The sequence below is a fragment of the Oryzias latipes genome, chromosome 2 (genome assembly GCF_053564925.1).
Source record: "Oryzias latipes strain Hd-rR chromosome 2, Olatipes_Hd-rR_3.1".
Lineage (NCBI taxonomy): Eukaryota > Metazoa > Chordata > Actinopteri > Beloniformes > Adrianichthyidae > Oryzias > Oryzias latipes.
The window spans coordinates 3,767,501-3,786,092 of record NC_136238.1 but is presented as its reverse complement, the minus strand read 5'-3'; the positions used below and the strand labels follow the sequence as shown (position 1 = coordinate 3,786,092).

General features: G+C 41.1%; 2 protein-coding genes and 1 pseudogene across 3 annotated transcripts in view; all 3 read right to left on the bottom strand.

Moving 5' to 3' along the window:
• The window catches only part of LOC144982190 (NACHT, LRR and PYD domains-containing protein 12-like), a 298,037-nt gene that overhangs the window by 95,876 nt on the left and 183,569 nt on the right, over positions 1-18,592 (bottom strand). The gene's annotated exons all lie outside the window — the stretch shown is intronic.
• LOC144983595 (NACHT, LRR and PYD domains-containing protein 12-like) overlaps positions 1,794-18,592 on the bottom strand; it is a 117,391-nt gene continuing 100,592 nt past the window's right edge. The window contains exon 11 of the mRNA XM_078930423.1: positions 1,794-2,679. Within this exon, the coding sequence (XP_078786549.1) occupies positions 2,670-2,679 (10 nt within the window). The 3' untranslated portion in view covers positions 1,794-2,669. The remainder of the gene's footprint in view (positions 2,680-18,592) is intronic.
• Positions 15,674-18,592, bottom strand: part of LOC144983611 (NLR family CARD domain-containing protein 3-like) — a 23,595-nt pseudogene continuing 20,676 nt past the window's right edge. Inside the window, exons 4-7 of the transcript XR_013647338.1 lie at positions 18,316-18,394; positions 17,956-18,154; positions 16,037-17,828; positions 15,674-15,941 (exon numbers count right to left, since the gene is read on the bottom strand). The product of XR_013647338.1 is annotated as an NLR family CARD domain-containing protein 3-like (transcript). The remainder of the gene's footprint in view (positions 15,942-16,036; positions 17,829-17,955; positions 18,155-18,315; positions 18,395-18,592) is intronic.

Below are 18,592 nucleotides of genomic sequence, written 5' to 3'. Positions count from 1 at the left end.
AAGTCGCTGGATTTGATTTTTTGTTGATGTGACTTTGAAATTTCCAAACTTCCTCTAAAGATTTCAGAATTTCACCAACAAGTACTTTTCCAGCGGAAAATGCTGTGTAGTCCTAGTTTTGGCCTCACTGCGCCCCCCTGTGGAACAACAGAGTAATGACCACAAACAGGAAGACAATGTTTCATCAGAATTGGTTTGACCTCAAGATCATTTTGGAAACGAGGTTCTTGATTCAAATGGAGAAATTCTTCAATGAAGAGACTTCAAAAGTCAATTTGATATTTAATGTTCAACCAAGGAATTTCAGAAAACCTGCAGAGAAATTCCAATTGCTTTAATCCATTTAATAAGAAATAGAAGATTGTCTTCCAGTGTTCAAATTAAACTACCACATTTAGTCATAGATGAAATAAAACTCACTGAAAAATGTGATGATAAATATGTAAACAAATCCTTTAAAGGTCAATTCTACCATGACTTTAACAGTAAAGGATCATCAATCTAAAATAACAGACACATCAGGTGATCAACTATGGAAATTCATCAAATGGCCCGTAGTCCCCAAAATGAAAGAAATGCATCCAAATGAAAACAGATCATCTGAATTGACTGTGTTTGAAATTGAAGTCAGACTGTATTTCTCCTCATTGAATGGATTCAGAACTCAAATCCTTTATTTTAGAACATTTGAAATCTGCTACAGAATAGTTACTGATCTAGAGTCCAGATTGTTAAATGCCTTGAAATGTCATTGATGCTGAAAGATTTCTAGATTTTTAGACATGTAGACGTTGTTTTGTGTGTGTAGAGCTGTGCCTTGCATCATTGTGTGGTTGTGTCTGAGAGTTTGTAATGATTATATTTCAATGATAATCAAATATAAAAAGAGGGCGTCAGCAGCTTTAGCATCACCCACCAAGCTTTAGTTTGATGTTTTCTACTGGATTTATTTCCTTTTTGTGGAATAAAGTTATTTTTAAAACATGATGGCGCTGAAACCAGGGAATTCTGGGATATGTTGGCGTGTATAAATGCACACAAACATCCCACCGACAGCGCTATGTGTTGATTATTTATTGATTTATTCAAACTTTATTTCACATGATGCCATTTTCCAAGGATTCACTTTCAGGTTTGCAATAAGAACATCATTGTAAATAACAAATACACACATGTATAAATCTACTTTAAATGAAACCAAGTCATTGTAATTTTCAAAATAAAAGCACGTTGTTCAACAGAGTTGTACTTTTCCAGCTGCAGACGTTTTTACCGTTTGAAAAAGTTCTCATCTGCTCCAAAACAGCCACCAAAGTCTATTTTGGAGATGTAGCTTCCAGCCTTAAAGGAGGCGGCGCTGTCATGGTGTGGGCTTTCCACTCTGGGATCTGTTTGTTCCCAAAAAGCATCTCAAAGCCATGAGGACTTTTCTGAACTTCCAGTCCCACACAGACACATGAGTTGGTTTGGTTCTCCTGTGTTCTGCAGCAGAGACGTTTTCCTAAACTTGTTGATGACTAAAGTTCTGCTGGGAATTTTCCTCTTCCAAACAGAACCAGAACCCAGACAGTTCTGCCTTTTGTAGAGCTGCTTGCTTCAGTGTGTAGAGGAGTCTTTGATTCTCACATCTGGATCTATTTTGGCTAAAGGTGCTGTTTGCTGGTAACCCCCCCGCTGAGGATGTCTTTCTGTATTTGTGCTTCTGTTCATCACTGATTCAATCAACTTTTCCTCTTTTCACGTTGGTGAATAAGTGAAATAATTCAGATAAATGTGTAGAAAAAACAAAGAAGTGGAGATAAAGAATAACTGGAATTTATTCTAGGAGCATCTTAAATTCAGGGAGAGCCAAGGCGAACACAACAAACAGAACACACCTCTAGTAAACGCAGAAAACAAACTTCCCTCAGATCCTACAAAATAAAAGTCCCAAACCTACATGCTGACTGTCTGACCACTTAAAGAAACAGGAGAACAAGGATTTGATGCAGCTCTCCCCTACAAAGTTGACAGTTTCTCTCTCTTCCAAATCAGCCCATGAGCCCAGCCTGATGTCACCACTGTTAGACTGCAGACTGGGGCTGCTATGCTGCTCCAACTCTTCTATCTGATCCTCAATCATCAATACAACCACTGGCACCTGGTCAGGGGCGTGTCCAACCTGAGAGGTAACCATCCATGACAATCCCCTTCACGTTGTAGCAGTGTTTCCAGCTAGAGCTAGGGCCTCCATCCACATCCGTTTAGAGAAACCGTCCAGGTTTACTTTGAACCAAGAGGAAACTTTTTTATTTAAAATGGAAACTAACTGGAGCCAGGTTAGTTTACCAGCTATTTACTGGTTGTTGTTACAAATTCATATCAGAGTTTATTTGCAGGAAACGACCAAACTTCACAATTTGACCCCATAGTGACGTTTGAGAAGTTAGAATTAGAGGAAGTGCAGTTCTCCATCAGTCCACTGGGGGAGCTGCAGCCCCATAACTGAGAGACAGTGGAGCTGATCTCAGATCAGTTCCTGCTGCAGCTCTGACACTCATCTCCACTTCCTCTGATTCCTCCATCACTCTGCTCTCCACCTCCCAGGAACACCGTCCAGTCACCACATCTCTGCAGACCAGCTGCTGCTGCTGCTCCTCTCTGCTCCTCCAGGAGGAACATCAGACTCTTTAACTCCAGCTGAAGAGAGAAAGTAGAGAGACAGAGATGAAGGAGTGTCTCCTGATCCTGGTCTGTCAGTCAGTGATGCAGCACAGCAGCAGAAAGAGCAGCAGGAGCTTCAGTCCTGTTCAGAGCAGCAGCTTCCTGTCATCTTCACCTGTTGGAGCTTCTGCTGCTCTGATTGGCTGACTGTTGTCCTGAAGCCTGTCATCATTCTCCTCAGAGCTTCACTGAGAAGCTGCAGCTTCACAGGAAACTCTGCATCTTTGCTCTCAGACTAACTTTAGGACCAAACATCTGGAAGCAGCTGGACTGACTCCAACCCTCTACTGACCTCAGAGTCTGTAGTTTGGAGTTTGGACTCTCCACCAGATCCTGGAGCTGCTGAACATCTGAAGACCGAAGGTTGTTGTAACTCAGATCCAGTTCTGTCAGGTGGGACGGGTTGAACTTCAGAGCTGAGACCAGAGCATCACAGCTGGTCTTTGACAAACTGCAGCCATATAACCTGAATCCAGAAGAAAGAGTTGAGTTTAAAGACAAAGTTCCTGTTTTTCATCCTTCACTTCTTCTAAAGAGATCAGAGCTGAAGAAGATCAGAAAGTTTAGAAAAAGTCCAAAGATGTGAAGCAATAGCAGCAGATCAGAAGAGTCCAGCAGAAGCAGAGAAGAAGAACATTCAGGAACATTCAGGACAACATGCAGCTGCTTCAGGAAAGAAGTCCAGATGTGTGAAAGTCAAACATCAGCCTGTGGCTGCATCCAAACCAACTGATGTTTCTGCAGCAACAGCAGAAAAAGTCCACTTCCTCTTTCTGCTCAGCTCTTCTCCAAACAGCACTGAATCATGGGAGAATTTCAGCAGCAGGATGCTGGAAAGTCTTCCTCCCAGTTTTCAGGAGATGATCTTCCAGTCCTTCTCTGCTGCAGCCCTTCAAGCAGAGACTTTCAGCTCCAACAGATCAAAGCAGAGAGAAGAAGGAAGTGATGAGGAAGAGTCAGCAGCAAATGTTGGACATTGATCCCTGATCAAGCATGACTTCAGCTCTGAATGAAGAGTCAGAAGCTGCTGGGAGCTTTGATGGATGATGTGATGATGTTTGTGGATGAAAAGGTGAGGATGTTTGTGGAGGATGTGTCTGTCAGAGCAGCATCCAGCTGCAGCAGGACTCTGTCACCCTAACCCTTTGGACTCTCAGCTGCATCTGCTGAAACACAGCAGAACTCAGAGTGCATGTGAGCGTGCACGTGAGGCTGCTGCTTCTGCAGGCGCTTTAAAGGAGTCTCTTGGACCAAAGACACAGAGCAGAGCTGATGAGCCTCATGTCTGCAGTTCAGTCCTAACACAACTTTGTCATCATATTGATGTGAACACAACTGAAACATGGAGTCTGACCTCAGAGTCTGCAGTCTGCAGCCTGGACTCTCCAGAAAACCACACAGATGAAGAACTCCTGGATCCTGCAGGTTGTTCCAGCTCAGGTCCAGTTCTGTCAGATTGGACGGGTTTTTCTTCAGAGCTGAGACCAGAACTTTACAGCTGATCTCTGACAAACTGCAGTTCTCCAATCTGCAATCAGACAGAAAAGTGTGTTCAGGAGCAGTGATGCAGCTGGAGGTCCAGGAACTTGGTCCATTCAGTCAGGTGGGACCCGCCCTGATGAGACACTGACAGATGACATTTTCAGGAGAGATTTTAGATGAAAAATCATGAAGACCTGGAAATGAATTATGCATGGGGGGGGGGGGGGGGGATTTAGCAATTTATTTTATGACTTTGACCCAAAAACATGAATGTGAATGAAAATGCAGTAGATTTAATATAACTTTAATATAAAATGGAAATGAGAGTTGAAAATGTTTTTTCATCTGAATTATGGAACCAGAAATAAGACAGTTTAAAATCTAATAATTTTAAAAGCTTTGATTTCTAAAATTTTAGATTAAATAGTTTTTCTTCATCTTGAATCCTAAATTGTAAAATACATTTTCAAATGACATCATCACTTTGTAAAATGAATTGTTCATTGAGAATTGAAGATCACTTTGAATTATGGGTAAAAAAAATCTTCAGTAGGAAAATCTTGATCACATTTTAATGGATCTGACACAAATCAAGAGAATATAAAAAAGTTTAAACCGCCTGCAGATATTTTACAGAGGAAGGAGAGAATGAATATTGGAGTGTGTCTGAAGGTCACACACACAACAAGCTCTAAGAATTCAACTTCTATTGTTCTGAGTAAAGTCAGCCTGCCCACTTCTCACAACAACACAGATGAAAATAGCAGCTAGCAAGCTACACAAGCGCACACCATACAACACCACAAAGAATCACTTGGAGGCAGAATTAGGAACAAAGAGCATTTTCTGTCAATCCCTCTTCTGTCAGAGTAGAAGATCCAGAAAGCAGAAGAGATGAAGAATCAGACACTTCATCAGACGCTTTTCAGCCGTGCAGATATGGAGGTGAACATACTAATGGATTCATTTCAGTGAAATGCTTTATTTGTTTAGGGGTTAAGATATTTAAGTGTTGCGTTGTGTATTTTGTGCTTTTGTGTAGAAGTTTTTATTGTGTTAACAGTGATGGACTGTTGTCCTTTGCTTTGTCTGCGTTTTAACAAACCATTTGTGGTTGTGTGTGTGAATTGTGTGTTTGTGTTTAGTTGGAGTTGTGTTGGTGACATGGCTAAAGGTAGAAAAAGAGAAGCGGGGTCTCTGGGGACAGCTGGAGGTCAAGGGGATTGGGGAACCAGTGTATGCAAAAGCAAATGAAACGCAGCAAGGAGGATCTGATGACGTCTGACAGGACAGAGACGTCTTCCCTCTGGGGGGGTCAGAACAAACAGGAAGATGAGATGCACTTAGGACAGGGAGGTGTGACAAAGCAGGTTTGTCTGGGAACTGCTGATAGAACAGGATGGTGGACGTACAGCACACACACACACTACATAAATAAACACAAAAACACAACTATTGTGGATGAACAGAAAGCTGCAGTTTTAGAGGCTCCTGAATCTCTGATTCTACAACGGATGATGTCATTTCTGCAGAGAAATGTTATATTTGTTAGGAAACTTTATCTGGAATCACTGCAGAGAAATGCTGTTAGTTCACACCCAGCTTTTCCAGACATACGAAGAGTTATGATAAGACTAAAATAATGGACAATAGGACAGACAATGTTTCCATTCATTCTGTCCACTGACGATGCATTCAGAAACTATAATCAGTCATATTGTTGGACACACATCCTAGAGTTCAGCCTCTCCTCAGCTGCAGGTCTGCAGCCTTGAGTTTCTCATGGAGATGAAGTCAGAGCGCTTTGTTTAGAATTGACTGCAAATGCTGCAGAGGAGTGTGTGTGCATGCTGGTGTCTACACAATGTCAGCTACACAACTAATGTTTCTTCAGACTATGATGATAGGATTGAAACTGACAAACTCAGACTAACAACCAAACTACAACAAATGAACCTGAAAGTGAGAAACAATTGTGGATTAAAGGTTTAATATCAAAAGGAAGAAAATAAAATGGAAGACGTCAATAAACGTTTGAGTTACAGCTGGCAGAGGCTGGAAAGAAAGCAATAAATAAATATTTAAATTAAATTAAATATATAAATACAGATTCTACCAAGTAAAGCTTAGTAGTTGAATTTGTCCTAATACTGCCCTTCACTGAGCACATTAAATTAAATATATAAATACAATTTCTCCTAAGTGTAGCTTAGTGGTTGAATTTGTCCTAATCCTGCCCTTCACTGTGCACATCTACACGGCCTCATAAACCACAAGCACTGGTACATTTCCACCATTCTGGGTTACAGGTCAGTCTACCAGATGGAACTCCACTCCACTGCTGAGTGGATGAACTCACTCATGAGACGCAGTTCCTGATTGGTCCAACAGAGGAGCCACTGGCAGACTGGTACTGGGGATTACTAGATCCAGAAACCACAGAGCATGAAGGTATTCTGTCAGCTTTTCTGCTGTGGAAACCTTGGATCTCCAGCCTTGAGCCCTACGTCTCCCCGTCTGACCCCCCCTCAGGTGATTTTTATTACAGATAGAAATGAGTAAACCTGGTAGGAAGGCCCTAATGTAGCCTCCCCGGTTGTAAAGATGGTTTCTCAGACTGATGGTTCACAAGCCTTTATTTCACCGTGTGTGTGTGAACACACCATAAAGCTACAAAAAATACAAATGTATTTTACATCTCTTACCATTTATTCACCATTTCAAGCCTTTAGTTTTATTCATTACTTTAAACCATTAATTGGTTGAATGCTGTAAAGCATTCAACCCTTTGTTTTCCTCTTCTGCCATCTTCCGCCGTTTTTCGGCACTCATCTCCTTCTACAATTTTCAACCTATTTTAACCATTCAACTACTAAAACGTTCAGCTCTTTCAGCTTATTCCTGCTGTGACTTTTGGCTTTTCAAATCCTTCAACTTTTTAAGATATTCCCGGATTTTCCAGGATTTCTTCTCCATTGAAATACATGGAGAATTTTTTGTGCAGAAGTTCACAGTTAAAGTACTTCTACAATTTGATTTGATTTGATTTGAAATGGTTTATTTCAAGCAATCAAATAGAAGTTATACACAAAAGCAATATAAACATCAGTTATACATTCATACAGTAACTAATCAAACTTAGGATAATTAGACATAATTAATAAATATTGCTTGAAAGGGAGTGGAAGGAAGCGAACTTATATAATCCCACCCCGTTATACTATAACCATTTTATTACATGATTTATCAATATCCGGTTCCTAGGTTTTATCAGACAGAATTAAAAATCATAAGGTATCAATAAGGCACATGCCAAAGATGAATTACTTAAGTACTACGTCAAAAATAACTTTTAGAAATTAACATGGCAAATGCAGCATCTGAAATATATGCAAATTATGTTACTTTTAAAAGTCATTCATATGCTTTAAAAAATAATACTATACCAGTAAAATAGACACAACACTGTTTCAGGAATTTTCAAAGCATAATTTCATTAAGTATCAAAAGTTAAAAACATGTGCAAAATTATGCTACATTAGGAAAGATTTTTGAATCAATTTATCAATTTTAGGAGCTAGTAAAGTAATATCATCAAAAGTCAATCAATTTAACAATTTTCAAAAGTGATTAATCATTTGTTTTACTCTTTATATATATATATATATATTTATTTATTTTTTTTTTTTTTTTTTTATAATAAAGTAATGCTGTTGGGGAAAAATAAAAAGGGTCCATAAGTGTCGATTGTCCAAGGTTGGTATTTCTTCTTTTACTGATAACAGCTGATCTCCTGGGTTCAAAACAGAGTTTATAGTTCTCTTCCATGTTATGTCTGCAGACATTAGATTCAGGTCCATATCCTTCTTCAGCTGATATCAGCTGCGGTGAAAGTTGAGGTCAAGTTGTCTGCAGGTCAGAACCCTGCTGTTATTCAGGTGACGTCAGACATACAGAGAAAGTGATGATTCCTGGTGTCATATTTCTTGAAATTATTTGGCTCTTTGGTTTATTACTCCACGTTGTTTCAGACAACCGTAATCAAGCACTTCTCAAAGTCCTTCATGGTGTTCACCACCAGAACCTTGGTCCGGTCCTCTGGACAGTGGTTTGACGTAAATCCTTCAGCCTTTAACCCAAGTGTTCTCAATCTGCTTACGCTTCCTGAGAAGCCGTGCATGTTTTGAGATTTCAGCATTCCTTCTGGTCAGATGGTCATTCAGATAAGCAGCCGAACCTTTCAGTTGTTTCCTTTGGGTCATCAAAGCTAGCTTGTGTTTGTGATTCACAAACCTGATGAGGATCGCTGGTTTATCCGTCTCCTTTCTCCTGGGGAGCAGGTGGCAGGTCTCAATGGTATTGAGATCCAGGGAAATCCCTTTAGATGTAAGAAATGAATGTATTTGCTGTATCAAAGACTCTGCACCGATCTCCGTATTAGCACTGCCAGCTACGCTAGCATTAGCAGTGCTAGCTCCAGCTGTATTCAGCTTCGCTCGAGGCTTGATTGGTACTCCAGTGAGAATGACATTATTCATCCTTACTTGCTGTTCCACATCGTCCATGTGGTCCAGGTCGAGATTCTTCAAGTCCAGGTCCATCGTCCAGGTCGAGATTCTTTTCTCCAGAATCTCGACCTGGTTTTCTCGCTGCTCGTTTTGAGCCCGAAATCTTCGGAACTCTTCCATCATATCCCACAGTGGCGTTAGCTTTGCCGACACTTGATCCATAAAACTTTTCAGCGTTTCTTGAATAATGTCAAGAGACTTTTTGAGTTCTTCATATTCCTTGGGTTTCTTCGGGGCCTGGTCAGCTCTCTTTTTTGGAGAAAAATCAACTTTTTAAGTAATTTGAAGATAGTTGTAATCGCAGAGAGGCACGCCACGCGTCCTGTTGTGTAACCCGGAACCGGAATGAATGAAAAATGAATTTTTCACCTATTTTGACCATTCAACTATTAAAATTTTCTGCTCTTTCATCTTAATCCAGCTATGATATTTTGTCCTTCAAATCCTTGAACCTTTCCAGATATTCCCGGATTTTCCAATCTTTTTGCTCCATTGACCACACCTTTGCTTCTTTAAACAATTGTAACTTTAACATTCTTTTGGTTAGAGACACCGTTCAAACATTTAAATGTTCACAAGGCTTTGGACTTCAACATAAGGCTCAAAACTATTATGGAATGGCAACACCACCTACAGCTTGGCGGCCATTTTGTGCCATAAATGTGAGGTAATTTTAAACTTCTTCAAACTTTCACCTATTTTAACCATTCTACTATTACAATGTTCAACCCTTTCAGCTTATTCCTTACAGCTACAACTTTTGTTCTTTCAAATCTTTGAACTTTAAGATATTCCAAGATTTTCCAGGATTTTCCAAGATTTTGGTTTCATTTATATACATGGAGAATTCTTGAAAACCTTTGTTTCTTTCAAGCATTATAACTTCAACATGCTTTTGGCTAGAGACACTGTTCAAACATTGAAATGCTCACAAGGTTTTGGACTTCGACATACATTTTGAAATTATTATGGGATGCCAAAACAACCTACAGTTTGGCGGCCATTTTGTGCCTAAATGTGATTTTAACCTTCGGTTTTTAACCTATTTTAACCATTCTACTATTGAAATGTTCAACTCTTATAGCTTATTCCTTTCAGCTATCAATTTCGGTCCTTCATATCCTTGAACTTTTCAAGATATTCCAGGATTTATGCTCCATTTAAATACAAGGATAATCCTTGAAAACCTTTGTTTCTTTTAACCATTGTAACTTCAACATGCTTTCAGCTAGAGACACCGTTCAAACATTTAAATGTTCACAAGGCTTTGGACTTCAGAGGTTTTGAAATTATTATGGGATGGCAACACTACCTATGGTTTGAAGGCCATGTTTTGTTGCCAAAATGTGAGGCAATTTTTAACTCCTTCAAACTTTCACCTATTTTAACCATTCTACTATTACAATGTTCAGCTCTTTCAGCTTATTCCTTTCAACTATTACTTTTGGTCCTTCAAATCCTTGAATCTTTCAAGATATTCCAGGATTTTCCAAGATTTTCGCTACATTTAAATACATTGAGAATCCTTAAAAACCTTTGTTTCTTTTAAGCATTATAACTTCAACATGCCTTTACCTAGAGACAACGTTCAAATGTTAAATTGATCATAAGGCTTTGGACTATAATATAGGTTTAGAAATCATTATGGGATGTTGACACAACCTACTGTTTGATGGCCATTTTCTGACCAAATCTGAAGCAAATATTGCAATAAATTCATCCATGGCTGGAACTGAACAAATTGAAATTTCACTGGATCTGGACATATAAGAAATGTGGGCGTGGTTAGCAAACAAACTTCGTTACTAAGGAGGTCCAAAGGTTTACTTTTTCCGATTTGTCTGAAACTGAGGTCGATTTGTTCGTCATCCCCAGGCGACACAAAAATAAAATGGTTGCTATGGAGATAAAATTAATAGAAAAGCCACCGTTTTGAAAAAAAAATGGATTTTCTATCAACTTTTAGAACATGTAGCTTTTACCAATATGGTACTCTCAATATGTTTTTTTGAGTCAGTTGATGATGCTGATTCCAATGCTAGCACTTTTGGCCATTTAGCATCTTCAAATTTTCAACAGTACATCCATTTTTTCAACAATTTCAGCTTTCATGCTTAACTCCTTCTACAAATTTTGACCTTTTTTGGTCATTCTATGTTTACAATGTTCACCTTTGACTTTTGGTCCTTTAACTTTTCAAAATATTCCAAGATTTTCCAGGACAGTTCAGCCATTTTTTCAACAATTTCAGCTTTCATGCTTAACTCCTTCTACAATGTTTTTTCATCATATTTCTGCTTTTATTCAGCAATACAGCATTCAACCCTGCATTTTCTTCTGGAAATGCAGCTCCTTCTAGTTGGTTGAATGCTGTAAAGCATTCAACCCTTTGTTTTCCTGTTTCTCTTTATTTATTACGCTCATCTTCCGCCGTTTTTTGACACTTAACTACTTCTACAATTTTTAACCCATTTTAAACATTCAACTTTTAAAATGTTCAGCTCTTTCGGCTTATGGGTGCTATGACTTTTGGTACTTCTAATCCTTGTCCTTTTTAAGATATTCCAGTTTTTCTGGAAATTTTTGCCCTATTAAAATGCATTGGGAAGTTATGTTGCACGAGGTTCGAAACCCTGTTCGGACCCTTAAAAATTTTTTCTGCCATTTTAATTTTAAAATGTTGAGCTCTTTCAACTTATTACAGTTATTACTTTTGGTCATTCAAATCATTGAACTTTTTAAGATATTCCAGGATTTTCCAGGATTTTTTGCTCCATTAAAATACATAGAGAATCTTTGTGCTTAACTTCTTTTACATGTTTTTACTTACTTTAACCATTGTATGAAACAGTTCAGCTCATTCCTTTCCTTCAAATCTTCAAATTTTCATTAATTCAGCCATTTTTTCAACAATTTCGGGCCTTGTTTAACTCCTACAATTTTTTTACCTCCAAAATCTTTTTTTTTTTTTTTACCACATTTGGTCCTTCAAATCCTGCGACTTTTCAAAAGTGAAAACTTATGTTCGTTTTTTCCACGTAAAAAACGAACTGTGGCATGAAATTGTTTCAACTCGGCTTCTCCTAATAAGATAATGCATGATGATACAAAAGTGTTAGCTCAGTGGCTTGGTAAGCAGGTTTATAATACTGAGGTTCTGAGTTCGAGGCTGGCTTCTGACTGCTGCTGCACTCTTTTTTACCTTGCCTTTTTTGATAAAATTCAGTTCCACTAACTCAATTATATTTCGTTACATGGAAGAATTTTCTTTCAGATGGGGTTACTCATAAGCTTTGACTTTTTATCCTTTAACTTTTCAAGATTTTCCAGGATAGTTCAGCCAATTCATCAGCAAGTTCAGCTTTCATTAAGCAGTACAGCATTCAATCTTTGACAACCTTTGAATCTTCCAACACTTACAACTTCCACACAATTTTAGCTAGAGACACCATTCAAACGTTAAAATGATCAGAGCAGCTTAAAGCACACACACAAACACTCAATGTATGTTAGAAAAAACAGTGGGAGCAAATCTAAGTTAGTTCTGATGTATTTTTTATTTTCCTCCTCGTAGCTGGAAGATGCAGTTCAAACATGTGCTCCAGCCATCTTGTGGACAAGCGTCGGGACCCGGGCCTTAGCCCCGCCCACGGCCGCTAAGGCTCATGGGAAGTGTTGATTCCCAAACCATGAGTTAGGTGGCTGTTACGAGAAGTCACTATCATGTTGTTACACCACATAGGTTAGTGGTTAAATGACAATATGATGCTGTGTCATTCAACTAGTTAGCTGATGATCACTATATTTCTCCATTATACATGAATGAGTGTGCTAAGATTAATGGCACATGCATGGATGAGAGAACTAATCGTGAGGTTCAGCATTTGACAGGATGCCCCCTACTGGAGAATGTGCCTGCACTTTTACTGTCAAATGATGAGTGCTTTGCATTACGACATCGAGACTTGAAATCACAATGGGATGGAGACTGTTTGGCAGCCATTTTGTATTTTTATAAATTTGAAACCTTTCTTTCAACCAATGTAACATCAAGATACTACGACGGAGTTTTAGGGCCACGGTGAGGAAAAAAAAATTCTGGCCAACAAGACGAGATTAAAGTCGTTATGTCGACTTTAATCTCGTCATGACGAGAAAAAAACTTGACACAAAAAAAATGTCGAGAAAAAACTCGTGTTGAGATAAAAGTCGAAATAAAGTTTCAAGATTAAAGTCGCAATGTTGTGCTAGAGCAGTGAAGCTGAGTCTTTCAGGAGTATTCAGTGTTATGGCTAATGTTAGTGAGTTAGTGGCTTTGTACTTCAGAGTTTACGACAGAGTTTTATGGCCACCAAAAACAAGTAATTTTATTAGGAGATAAAAACTCGTAAATTTACGGGAAAAAATTCATAGATTAACAAGGAGAAAACACCGAAGTTGTCTGTTTATCTTTTGGCTGACATGAAGCACATGCAGCCTTCACGTTCGCTTGCCTGACGACTTCCGGTTCAGCACGTCCTTCAAAATAAAAGCCACAACCACGTTATACAATAAGAGAGAATTACAAAAATAAAACTGTAATAGGCCGAATCTAGGTCATTTACACCTAAAAGAAGGACAGTAATAGGAGAAACTCAGCTCACACCCTGTCACAGGGCGTGGTTTCTGATGAAGGCCTTAATTGACTGACAGCCACCTCATCTGTGAGCTCAGAGCACCACATATGATGGGTCGGTACATTACCCACCAATTTCCCGCTGTAAATAACATCTTGAGCTCTTCTACCGTTTCTGATCCTAATCCATACGTAGCCCTGGCTGAACTGGACCACTCCCACTCCTGGTTTAAACGCATTGACCTCAGTGATGTTTTCTCTTTTTTCTGTCTGTACAGAGGTCACCAATAGGCCTGTCTTTGACCTTTGGTCTCTGTTTTCTTTCTGTACTGGAGTGTTTATGGAGCCACGACACCTGCAATGCAGACTAGACAAAAGCACACCATTCTGCTGACGTATCTAGTATGTTTTCATCTTCCCTCATTGAATAAAAAAAGCTTGGCGTTTTGCTTTGAGGACAGAGAGAGTGGACAGCCACAAAGCTGGTCGTGTTTCTCCACCTCCCCCCTTTGGCTAAAGGTTTGAACGTTCATGCAGACTCTAGTGTGTCTTTTCATTTCCCAACTGCACATTTCATTTTTGGACGTCCTGAACTACCTGAATCGGAGAAGGCCGGACGAGACGGAAACAAGAATCACAAAGTGAAGCAAGTTTGATCATGGCAGAGGAGATCAGCGCTTCAGCCAGACCATTTACTCAGAGAGAAGTTCTGAAGAGCTTTGATTTGACCAGGATTTAGCATTTAAGGCTCACAGATCTCAGACGTGGAAAACTGCATTTTTCACCTGTGGAATATTGCTAAGATCAGAAATCTACTTTCTAAGAGTGATGCTGAAAAACTCATCCATGCATTTGTTACGTCTAGACTGGATTACTGTAACTCCTTGTTAGCAGCGTGTCCTAAGAGTTCCTTAAGAAGTCTCCAGCTTGTTCAGAACGCAGCAGCTAGATTGTTAGCTGGAACCAGCAGAAGAGATCACATCACTCCTGTGTTGGTTTCACTTCACTGGATCCCAGTTGATTCTAGAATCCAGTTCAAGATCCTCCTGTTAACCTATAAGGCCTTACATGGAATGGCCCCATCCTGTATCAAAGACCTCATAGTGCCTTACCATCCAATCAGAACACTTCACTCACTAAATGCACACATTTGTGTATCTTGTGGAGTCAAACTCACAATTTCCATATGAGAGAAAACATAAAGTTCAGCTGCTTTAATCTCTAGACAGACGGAGACACGCGGGGGGGGGGGGGGGGACAGGTTAAACCCAGACTTTCTGTCTGTTCTGACAAATGTCAACAAGTTTTAAAATGAATACTAAGACTGATCAGCACTACAATAAAAAAAAAGAATGACTCTGTCCAGGTGTGGAAAAGGTCTCTAACTATATTATAATATAACTATAAATATCAAACTGAGGAAAAAGTAAAACATGTAATTTTTCATGCAATAAAAGCACCATGACAGAAGAACTGAATGTACGTTCATTCTGTCGTCGCCCCACCACACAGCCTGCCCTCCTGATCAGACGATTCAGTTTTTTTATGTCCTTTTTGTTCGCTAGGCTGCAGGTGTATCAGGTTCTGGTCAGATTTTCCAAGGGGGCGGGGGAGGGGCAGTCGAGTATGCTTCCAGAGTGTTTGCATACAGAAGATCAATAGTTCTGTTATTTCGAGTGGGGCAGTCGACATATTGGTGAAAGGTGGGCAAAGTGGTTTCCAGGGACACGTGGTTAAAATCCCCAGTAATAATCATGAACGCCCCTGGGTGCTTGGACTGCAGTTCTGTGGTTGTGTTGTAGATTGTCTGGAGAGCCGCCTGTGCTTCCGCTCTCAGAGGAATGGAAACACAGAGCGGTGGTAAAGCCGGGCAGATCCACGTTAAAATCCAGCACATAGCTGGTTGGCCATGTCTCGGTGAAGATGAGGAGGCTGCTCTCCATATAGCAGCGCTGTGTCCTTATCAGTCCAGTCAGCTCGTCCGTCTTGTTGGACAGGGCGTTAACGTTTCCCATAATGACGGAGGGGATAAATGGTTTGAAACGCCGCCGGTTAGCCGCCTCAGCCTTCAGCTTCGCCTTGTGTTTACGACCAGCTCGGCATCCCCGGTATTTCCGCCTAAGCTCCGATGGAATAACATGACGGATTCCAGGGGTTTTTATGTTCCCTGAGCATCAGTAGTTCATTCCTAAGATAAACCATTCTACTAATGCTGGCTTGCATTAGTAGATCTAAAGGTCTGAAATGCACAAACATTCACACACAGAGCAACGGATGTACAGCCTCACGCAGGCGCAATCAGCAAATCAGAAAAAAGTCATTCTCTCACGCCTGATCATCTCTCACAGCACACTGGTTGAAAAACACTGTAGAGAATCAACATTTGAATGAAAGCTGACCTGAGAGTCTCCAGTTTACAGTCTGGACTCTCCAGTCCGGCTGACAGTAGCTTCACTCCTGAATCCTGCAGGTTGTTGGAACTCAGGTCCAGAAGTCTGAGTCTGGAGGACTGAGAGCTGAGAACTGAGGACAGAGCTGCACAGCTTCTCTCTGACAGATTACAGCTATACAGTCTGCAGAAAACAAAGACAGACAGCAGTTATTGAATCTTTCATGTTTCCATCAGATTCATTTGTTCACTGAAGGTGATTTTCATGAGAGTTCTTACAGAGCTTTGTTGGAGGCTTTGACCACTGGCAGCAGCCTCAGAAGACCCTCCTCTGAACGAGAGTATTTCTGCAGGTCAAACACTTCCAGATCTTCTTCTGATGACAGTAAGATGAAGACCAGAGCAGACCACTGAGCAGGAGACAGTTTATCTATGGAGAGACGTCCTGACCTCAGGACCTGTTGGATCTCCTCCACTAGAGATCCATCATTCAGTTCATTCAGACAGTGGAACAGGTTGATGCTTCTCTCTGTAGACAGATCCTCACTGATCTTCTTCTTGATGAACTGGACTGTTTCCTGATTGGTCTGTGAGCTACTTCCTGTCTGAGTCACTAGACCTCGTAGGAGACTCTGATTGGTCTGCAGTGAAAGACCCAGGAGGAAGCGGAGGAACAAGTCCAGGTGTCCGTTTGGACTCTGTAAGGCCTTCTCCACAGCACTCTGGTAGAACTGGACTGGACGTCTCTTTTTAGGCTGAGAGATCTGTGATTGTTTTTCCTCCATGAGGTTGAGTCCAGAGGTGATGAAGGTCAGGTGGACATGAAGAGCAGCCAGAAACTCCTGAACACTCAGATGGATGAAGCAGAAGACCTTGTCCTGGTACAGGCCTCTCTCCTCTCTAAAGACCTGTGTGAACACTCCTGAGTACACTGAGGCTGCTCTGATATCGATGCCACACTCTGTCAGGTCGGATTCATAGAAGATCAGGTTTCCTTTCTGCAGCTGCTCAAAAGCCAGTTTTCCCAGAGACTCCATCATCTTCCTGCTCTCTGGACTCCAGTGAGGATCTGTCTCAGCTCCTCCATCATACTTGACCTTCTGGACTTTGGCCTGAACCACCAGGAAGTGGATGTACATCTCAGTCAGGCTCTTGGGCAGCTCTCCTCTTCCTCTGCTCTTCAGCAGATCCTCCAGAACTGTAGCAGTGATCCAGCAGAAGACTGGGATGTGGCACATGATGTGGAGGCTTCTGGATCTCTGGATGTGGGAGATGATCCTGCTGGCCTGCTCTTCATCTCTGAACCTCTTCCTGAAGTACTCCTCCTTCTGTGGATCATTGAACCCTCTGACCTCTGTCACCATGTCAACACACTCAGCAGGGATCTGATTGGCTGCTGCAGGTCATGTGGTTATCCAGAGGAGAGCAGAGGGAAGCAGGTTCCCCCTGATGAGGTTTGTCAGCAGATCAGCCACTGAGGTGGACTTTCTAGGGTCCTTCAGGATCTGAGTCTTGTGGAAGTCCAGAGGAAGTCGACTCTCATCCAGACCATCAAAGATGAAGAGGACCTGGAAGTCTTCAAAGCTGCAGATTCCTGCTTGTTTGGTTTCAGGGAAGAAGTGATGAACAAGTTCCACCAAGCTGAACTTCTCCTCTTTCAGCACATTCAGCTCTCTGAAAGTGAATGGAAATGTGAAGTGGAGGTTCTGGTGGGCTTTGCCTTCAGCCCAGTCCAGAGTGAACTTCTGTGTTAAGACTGTTTTCCTGATGCCAGCCACTCCCTTAGTCATCACGGTTCTGATTGGTTCTGGTCTTCCAGCTGGGAGTTGGAAGAGCTCTTCTTGTCTGATGCTTGTTTCTGCTCTGTCTGCTTTCCTGGATGCTGCTTCAATCTGTCTGACCTCATGTTCTTCATTCAGCTCTCCTCTTCCTCCCTCTGTGATGAAGAGCTCTGTGTAGATCTCATTCAGAAGGGTTGGGCTTCCTGCTTTAGCCATCCCCTCAAACACACACTGGAACTTCTTCTTCAGACCAGATTGGACTTCATGTCGACAAGCTAAAGCAGTCAAACCTGAATGAAGACAACAAACAGTAAATCAAGTCTCTGCAGCCCTGAATGATGAGGGTTTGAATCCCTGTTGAGACATCAGGAAATCTTCATTTCTCAGCAGCTGAAACCTTCAGAGAAATCCTCTTACTGCTCTGCAGTCCATCAGCCAGCTCCTCCTGCTTCATTCTCCTTAGGAAGTTCACTGTGATCTTCATCACTGACTCTCTGCTGCTCCTCTGCTCTTCATCTTCAGCCTCCAGCTCCTCCTCTTCCTCCCTGTGACTCAGAAGCTTCTGGATCTTCTTCAGCTCCTTCTTGACAAAAGTGACAATGTTGTCCTCCAGCAGCTGCAACAGAATTCCAGATGAATGAGCCAATCAGAGTGAAGTCATGGAGCCAAACATCAGCTCCATGTTGGACACTCTGACAATCCACTGGTCTGCAAAGTGCAGCATGGAGACGACTGTGGACAGAATGATGGGAAAGTAGTTGTTGTTCATGTACAGACCAGAAAGATGGAGTCCAGCTGTGTTTGATGCTGCTGGACAGACGGACCACTGGGAGTCTCTGAGCTCTGCTGGTCCAGTCTGTGGAGAATCAGCAGCAATCAGCTCCATTCTGTCTGTACTGGTAGGTTGAAACCAAACTAACTAGAGTCATGTCACAGCTAGAATGTTCTAGTTCACAGTTCAGATGGAGAACAACAAACCAATGGATCATATCAACACCTCTCTGTCCATGTCTACAGAGTCACTGAAGTGTCTAGACTGTCTTGGAGCCAAAGG